Here is an 8446-nt window from a genome sequence, read left to right on the forward strand (position 1 = left end):
TAGCTTCAGCAGGAAAGTGCTTTTGTTAGTAGGGCTGTAAATTATATTTCAAATGTCTGATGTTGCTTTCTTAAAAAAATAAATAAGTAAATGAAAGTCTAAAATTAATGACTGCTGGGGCTTGCTTTGCTTATGTGTACTGCTACCAATTTGGCTTCTTGCAGATGGAATTTCAGATCTGTTTACACTTCTGTGTTAGCTTTTCTTGGGTGGGGGGGAGCAGAGGACAAATTTACAAAGTCAAACTCATTCGAGCAGTCAGTGAGGATCTCTTTCCTTTTCCCTCCCACTGCGCTCTCCCTCCACCCCTTCTGCTGGGCCCCCCATCTGTTGACTGGCGTTTTATCTGCTCAGCCTGGAAGTTAGAAGGCAACTGGTCCTTACAGCTGTGGCGACAAGGTCACTGACACAGTTTCACAGGCAGCTGTTCATCCAGCCCCGTTTCGCCAGTGCTTTGTCATTCGGCGAGAGCAAACCTGGTGGGAACAGATGGGAAAAGCAACGAGGATGGCACATGAGGAAGCCTCACCGAGAACCTGATCACGTTCATGTGCTCAAGAAGATGGAGGGGGGGGAGGGGAAACGAGAGAAATGTGCAGAATGGAATTTCAAGGGCTTCTTTCTGGGTGTTGGGTTTTGGGGTGGTTTTTTTTTTGGTTTATCCAAAGATTATTATGTGTTGGATACAGTAAATCGTCTATACACCCACACCCAGGAGGTAAATCTTCAGAACTCTGTGCGTGGGTAGCTCTGCATTTAACAGCTGCCATACAGAAGCTATTTTGTTCGGCACTTAGAGACCCTTATCTGTGCATTTGTTTTACATTACCGTCAACTCTCCTTTTGTTCCTCTATTGCTGTTCTCCTGGCTCTCAGGACTCTGACAAGTATAGCTAAAAATCTGAACTGCTGAGTTCTTTAAACTGACAGCGTGAGTCGTAAATACAGACAGGGGCTGCTTCTGGGTTGTTGACTCATGTAATGCTGGGGGTGATGGCCTGTAATGGCTTCACCTCCTCTTGCCTTTGCCTAGGTCTCATATGCCCGTCCGAGCTCTGCCTCAATCAGGGATGCGAACCTCTATGTTAGCGGCCTCCCCAAAACCATGACCCAGAAGGAACTGGAACAGCTGTTTTCGCAATATGGCCGCATCATCACCTCGCGAATCCTGGTTGACCAAGTCACAGGTTAAGTATCTCTCTCCTTGCGTTTTGGTGTGGCCAGCAAGGTGACCTGTTACCCAGAGGTGCAGAGGTGTGGTAGTCAGTTCAGATGAGAGGTTTAGGTCATGAGTGCATGATTTTTTTACTTTTTAACTTGGGGGAAAAAAGCCTCCTTGCAGTCAAGTACTCGAATTTAAAATGGACCACCTTTGTAGAGTGTCAATTCTCCAGCTTTGGAACTGCTCTGGCAGCAACTGACCTACGAGAACTCGTTACAAAGGTGATATTAGGAATGGGACTGTATGGCCTTCAAAGTCTCTCCCTGAACCAACCTCAACCAAGTAACATTAGTTTGTATGTGAAGGAACGTGTCTCTATAGGTGTGGCTCCAAATCATATATCCTTAGCGAGTGAAAGGGAACCTCAGACCCCCGCGGTTCCCGAGCGAGGAAGCACAAGTCCAGGGTGGGGGAATAGCTAGTTAGTAGCACTACTGAGATAAGAGCCCAGAGTCTGACAATGTGATCAGCCCACTGCCCCATTCACCGCAGTGCTGTAGGACAGAGTAGAACTGCGCCCGCGGGTTGCCAGGGTTGTAAATCTTGATGGAAGCTGACTGCCGAGTAATGGGTGGGTTCAGACTGCTGACCTTTTGGTTAGCAGCCTAGTGCTTAACCCACTGGGCGCCGGGCCTCCTGGCACTGACAGCATTATCAATAATAAAGAATGGCAACCACCACGTCTCAGGGAGAAGTAGAAGTCCCCTGGAGTTGCTTTTTCAATGACAAGGCATCTTCACTTACCTCCCATTTGATCTCGACGTAAAACTCACCCCAGATTGTAGCTTAGCATCTCGTCATTGTAGCAAACACTCCGTGAGGCTGCTCTGTGTGGACACTGCACAGGGGGCCCAGCCCGGAGATGAATGCGGCACAGCCCCCCACATCACAGGACTCCTACCAGGGGCCGCCCGGAGCAGCTCAGGAGAGGGTGTGAGATGCTGAGTGTATGGGCCTGCCAGGCCCAGTCAGGCTGTTGGGGAGGGAAGCGATGCCGGGGCATGGTTTGGAGAATTATCTGGCAAAAAGGAGTGGTAGAGCATTCCAGAAGGAAAAAAATCAGTAGAAGCTATGGTCTGGAGGAAGAGTACAGACGGCTTAAGGAACAGCAGGTGGCTCAGGGTAGCTGGCAGGAGGCTCAATAGGGCATTTAAGCCAGATCATGATGGCCTTTGAATGGTGTATCACCATTGCTGGTCCTAATCCGTAGGCAGTGTAGAGCCATGGAAGGCTTTTTTCATTGGTTTTGTTTGTTGTGCTATTTAGGGAGGGAGAGAGTAAGCAATAGGTGCCCCACAAAAGCTACAAAACACAAAAGGTATCAAAAAGGATAGCAAAAATCCTGCTAAAGTGTGTAATATAGTTAGCTTTGATTTTTCAATGGATTACCACCTAGTTGATTGGTTTCTAGTGCTCCAATGTGTCCGCATACCTAAGACAGGTGCCGTACGTTGGGAGATGAGGGCTAACCCCAGAGCAGAGGTGGGCAACTGGAGGGGCCGATGGGAAAGATCCCTATGAGTGACACTCAGAAATGGGCAGATGGGCTTTGCTGGGTGAGGTGGATTTGGAGAGCCTGCCTTTGCTCTTGCCCTGAAGGTGAGCTGACACCTCATAGAATGCCGCTGAAGCACAGTCTGCCTCTTCCCAGAGATATTGACTGGCCTCTTCTCTCTCTGTGAATCTCTTTCTCTCCTCCAGGAGTGTCCAGAGGGGTGGGATTCATCCGCTTTGATAAAAGGATCGAGGCAGAAGAAGCCATCAAAGGGCTGAACGGCCAGAAGCCCAGCGGTGCTACAGAACCGATCACTGTGAAGTTTGCCAACAACCCCAGCCAGAAGTCCAGCCAGGCCCTGCTATCCCAGCTCTACCAGTCCCCCAACCGGCGCTATCCCGGCCCGCTCCACCACCAGGCTCAGAGGTTCAGGTAGGTCTGCCACCAGGGGAAGGAGCCCTGAGAACGGGGTCCAGGCCCATGCAAGGGCCAAGATAAGCGCCTCCAACTCTGGGGGTACTCACTTTGCAAAATTCCCTTCTGAGCTTCAGTTTCACTCGTGTAAAATGGCCTGATTGAACCATATACTCTTTAAAGCCCCCTTCCAACTCACCTTGTGATTGTGTGCTTTAAAAAATTACTGTTTTTAACCAATGAGAAGATTCTGTTTCATTAAGAGTTAATCTCAGATAAGTGACCACATTCAGCAACACAGACTTTAAGCTGGACCAGGGCCTTTCACTGAAGGCCCAGAAGCAGGAAGAGAGAAGGGTAGGCCTGCAGACAGATCCCTGCCAGAGGAAGCCGTTTCGTTGCCCTCTTTTACCTCAGCAGGTGATCCTGTAAAGAGTAGAGGAGATGCTCTCTTGGGGTGCCCCGGTCTCTACCTATTAATGGTATGGAGACACTGGGAAAACAAGAAGGGACATTTTATCCCAACCTTATTAGTGACTCCTGCTTCCAGCACCCAACCCCACTGAAAGCTCTTAGTGCAGTGTGGGGTTTCCCCTCTGGACTCTTTCTAAGCACTGGCTTCCCGTGGTGATGGCCCAAAGTCCTGGAACAGCCTCCGGTGTACAAGGATATTTTTGACCTCTCCATACTGTATTAGACAATCATCATTTTATTCCTCCATGCTGCAGCCTCCCTTTAATGAATGAGGTTTGTTTTGTGTTTCCTCTTCTCATTGTCAGATAGCACATGAGGAGGGAGCAGGCCCTGTGGCCTGGCCACAAGAAAAGACCAGCCTCTTTATGGCCTCTCCTTCCCCCTGTGAATCGGAAATGGTTAATGATTTCATGAAGAATCCAAGTCATCTCATTTTTATTTTGTGTGAGGGCACATGCAGTGTTTATGTAAAAAGCCTCTCCAGCAGCAGGCTTCTACTGGTGGGAACTATGGTTACTACTGCCCCGTGGTGTCAATAGCTTGTCCCCAAGTGAGGTGCTGAACGTGAGGAAGACTATAGCATAATGGCAGTGTGCCAAGAGGTGCTTTCAGGTTGTAAATATTAAGCTATTTTATTTATTATATATATATATCTCTCAAAATAAAAAAAAATTAAGAAGCCAGCAAGAAAGGTGTGGGTGCTAGGAAGGTTTAGTTAATGTAGCTAGGCAGAGAGAAAAGGCTCGCTCCGGTGCACATGGTGTGAGGGTATATTGTTCATCCAGAGCAGAGACCTTTCTTCACATATTTAATTACCCTCCAAGGTGAATAATCTAAGAACTCCCCTTTCCTTTTTTAAACAATTGCATACACAATATAAAATAAAATCCACACAAATCTTCTGAGAGATGGGGGGAATGGGACTCATTGAGACCTTGAAAGGAAAGGCGATTCATTAGACACTTTCTTTAAACCCCAGCACTGACCTGCACATGAATTACTTACAGTTGGAGGCAGGAATGGGGGAACTGCTGGTGGATAAACTCGTAAGCACTGGGGAAAGTTGTTGAGCTTTTCTTCTTTGAAAATGGAGCATTCTTATTAATAGTTCCATTGAGCGATCTTGCCATCTGTGAGGCATTAACCCAGAGACCCTCCTTCTCTTTGCAGGCTGGACAATTTGCTTAATATGGCCTATGGCGTAAAGAGGTAATTAAAACTCCACAGATTGCCAGATGTCCGTGTTGGCACAGACTGGGGCTAGAATTTTTTTTTTAATTCACTAACTTTACTTTTTTTTTCTTTCTTTCTTTCTTTTTTTTCCTTATAAAAAGTCTTCCTTTTTCCTCCACCAGCATGTCAAATTCTTCATTTTCATTTCGGACCTCAGTTGGTTTGATTTCGTTTAGGGCACACAAAGTGGGTTTGTGTGTTTCACGTTTCTTTCATTTGCAGGTGGGCTTCTCGATGGTTCAGGTGCCACAGCTACCAAGCCCTTGCTAATAGGTCCTCGGAGGGGCTCCCTGCCCAGGGAAGTCTGACCCTGGGCGGGCTGAGTTTGCAAACTTGCACTAACTGTGCCAGGATTCCAGGAAGAGGGCAGGTCCCCGCAAATCAAAATTAGAACATTTTGCTAATTGTGGTTAATGATCTTAAGATTGTCAGCGGAAAAATTAGATTTGGGACTACCAGCCCTGGCCAAAGCATGTATTAAAACGTGGCTGACTTTACCTCTGGCTCCCACCCATCTCAAAGCACATTTCCCGAGAATCCTCAGAAGGAAGTGTAACTGTGTGCACCTCAACCGGAGGTTTCTTTTGTTACAGGTTTTAACGGTTACTGTAAATCCTCCCCTTGGTTATTATATGTGTATGTGTGTTTTAAACTGGCTGTTTCTTTCATTTTTAAAATGCCTTTTTTGTGGGGTAGGAGCTCAAATCGAGTCAAGGCTCTGGGGAGGTGGGGCTCTCTGAATGCAGCCTCACAAGTCTCCAGGCCCAGTCTGGAAGCTGAATCACGGGAAGGTGGGTGTGTTATGTCCCTGTGTCCAAGAGATTCCCGTGTGGGCTTTTGATAAGCCCCACTGCACTGCTAGGGATGCAGCGTCTTTCTTCATCATCTTGCTCAGTAGAGCTGCACGCTTTAATCCCCCTTCCTGCCGCCAAGGGAACGAGATGTGGCCCTTAATAGTCAGCGTCACACTCCCTATGGTAGGCTGTTCTTCCACCCCTCAACCACCCATGGTAAGTACCCCTGGCCCTAGAAGCTGGTGCCCAGTGGAGGAAGACATGTGGCTGCAGCCTTGAGGAGGAGAGCACCAGCTCTTCCAGCCTCTGGAGTCTCACTCCTGGCACACTGAGAATAGCTGTGACTTATCTCCACGTGGCTGGAGCACTGCTTGTCTGGACCGTGGCATGTTACATCTTTCCTCGCGTAGTCACATACCCCTGTCCCTTCTCAACTTCCTTTCTGGGAAAGGCATGCTGCCGCCGCCTCCTGCCCCCACGCATAGTACACAGCGCTGCTTGGTGGCAGCGTTCTTCTCTCCCTGCAGGACCCAGGTTTGGATCCAGAATCTTTCTCCTAAGTGCTCCAGATACTCATTATCAACTCGAGTTGATGCTCTGGAAACCTCTTTGCTGGCCCTGACTCTGACCATCTAGTAAAGATTTCCCTATGAACTGAATGAGTCCCATTCGTCCAGGTGGCAGAGAAAAGGTTGAAAAGACAGTGTTCAAAAATAATGCCGACAGCAGTTACACAATGGAGTTGCCCTTCTAAGAATATGTCCCAGGCTGGTTTTGTTTTCTTTGTTTTTAAAAGAGAGAGAGGATGAACTTGATGAAGAATAGCAAAAACCATGTTTATGGACTCTTCCTGCGTTTGTTGCTAAGCATACCTTCAGCAGTCATTTGATTGCTGGCCCTCTAGTGAGAGACAGGACAATTCTTCGAAACAGGACTGTCCATTCTCCCCGAGCATCTTCTTGTCCCTGGGGCACATTTTACCCTGTGCTCATGCCCAGGTTTGTCTTCGCCTCCCACTTCCCCCCAGACCACCACCCCCAAAAGAAAAAAAACCCTTACAATGAAAAGCAAACTAATGGTCGATGAATAGGGTCAAAATTTCTATATAAATTCAGTCGGGAATAAAATGTTAACAGATTTGTCTGCTGTAGGCACTGGGAACCTAATTATTTCATCGGCTGCATCCAGCACAGATTACACATGGACTTAATTTATCAGATGCCGAATAAAATCTGAAGGGTTGATTTTCTTTTCACGATTACACAGAAACTGAGAAAGGTTCCAGACCTAATACAAAAATAGTCATACTAGGGGAAATGGTGGTTTCCTGGTTTGCTAATGTACAGTAATTCGAGCTATTTACAATGTGCAAATCGTATTCGGGTGCAACTTTGAAGTGCATCCCAGATACGATCGCCTTAAGGGTGACACGCCTTTAGGATTATTGTTAACATTGGGGACTGAGGAAACCCCTTTAAAATTACAGGGAAAACAGGTGCCAATTGTCAACACGATGTGTCTGTTCATTCTCACGCATCTCTGTCCTTCATACCACTTAGAGAGCTTTGACAACCAGAAGTTAAGAAACTGCAAAGATGGTAGACTTGGTCACTTCTAGGCCCATCCCCTAATCTACCTAAAAATGTAAAATTCCCAAGCATTGCGATCCATCAAAGTTATTCACTTACTGAATGATCCATTTTTATTGAGCATTTTCGCTGTGTCGCTGTGTCTGAGAGATTCCCCCTAGGAACACCACTAACTAGAGCAACGAAAACCAAAGCCAAACTCACTGCCAGCCAGTTACTCCCGACTCACCCGTGCCCTGTGAGTTTCTCAGACTGTTACCATTTATGAGACAGAAAGCCCACCTTGCTCCCCCAGGAGGGGCTGGTGCTTTCCAATGGCCGACCTTGCAGTTGGCAGCCCAACGTGGAACCATTACATAGAGCCCCTTCCCCCAAGAGCTTACTGTGTATGGTGAGGGACGGCGGGATACCCCATTTGGCAAATCCTTTGCCAGAACTATGCCAGATCCTTTCTCCAGTAGCCCTGTGGGGATCGGCCTAGGCTTTCCTGTTGGCATGCAGGTGTCTCGGCCAGTCTAGCCATTCTCAACCACAAAATGGCACAGCATTTGTGTTTATATTTTGCTTTTTAAACCCTGCAGACTCTCCTGCAAACACTCACTCAGCCCTCTGCCCTGTGTCTGTGTCTGTGCATCTGTGTGTTATCCATGGTCAGACTGATGTCTGGACCAGCCCCCCCTTCTGCTTGTCCCCCCAGGTTCTCCCCAATCACCATCGATGGCATGACGAGCCTTGTGGGAATGAATATCCCTGGTCACACGGGAACGGGCTGGTGCATCTTTGTCTACAATCTGTCCCCTGACTCCGATGAGAGTGTCCTCTGGCAACTCTTCGGTCCCTTTGGCGCAGTGAACAATGTCAAGGTCATCCGTGACTTCAACACCAACAAGTGCAAGGGATTCGGCTTCGTCACCATGACCAACTATGACGAGGCAGCCATGGCCATCGCCAGCCTCAACGGGTACCGCCTGGGAGACAGAGTGTTACAAGTTTCCTTTAAAACCAACAAAGCCCACAAATCCTGAATTTCCCATCCTTACTTATTAAAATATATATATAAATATATACGAACAAAACACATGCGTGCACACACACATACACAAAAGAGAGAGAAACAAACTTTTCATGGCTTATATTCAACCATGGACTTTATAAGCCAGTGTTGCCTAAGTATTAAAACATTGGATCATCCTGAGATGTACCAGGAACGGATTTTATAATGCTT

General features: G+C 47.4%; 1 protein-coding gene across 3 annotated transcripts in view; it reads left to right on the plus strand.

Moving 5' to 3' along the window:
- The window catches only part of ELAVL4 (ELAV like RNA binding protein 4), a 106811-nt gene extending 98565 nt beyond the window's left edge, over window positions 1-8246 (plus strand). The window contains exons 4-7 of one of the 3 annotated variants that reach the window (XM_075539738.1): window positions 1034-1187; window positions 2924-3149; window positions 4776-4814; window positions 7877-8246. In XM_075539738.1, the coding sequence (XP_075395853.1) occupies window positions 1034-1187; window positions 2924-3149; window positions 4776-4814; window positions 7877-8246 (789 nt within the window). The remainder of the gene's footprint in view (window positions 1-1033; window positions 1188-2923; window positions 3150-4775; window positions 4815-7876) is intronic. The other 2 variants (XM_075539739.1, XM_075539740.1) reach the window with 2 other exon arrangements.
- Window positions 8247-8446: the final 200 nt, after the last annotated feature.

The sequence above is a fragment of the Tenrec ecaudatus genome, chromosome 1 (genome assembly GCF_050624435.1).
Source record: "Tenrec ecaudatus isolate mTenEca1 chromosome 1, mTenEca1.hap1, whole genome shotgun sequence".
NCBI classification, from domain to species: domain Eukaryota; kingdom Metazoa; phylum Chordata; class Mammalia; order Afrosoricida; family Tenrecidae; genus Tenrec; species Tenrec ecaudatus.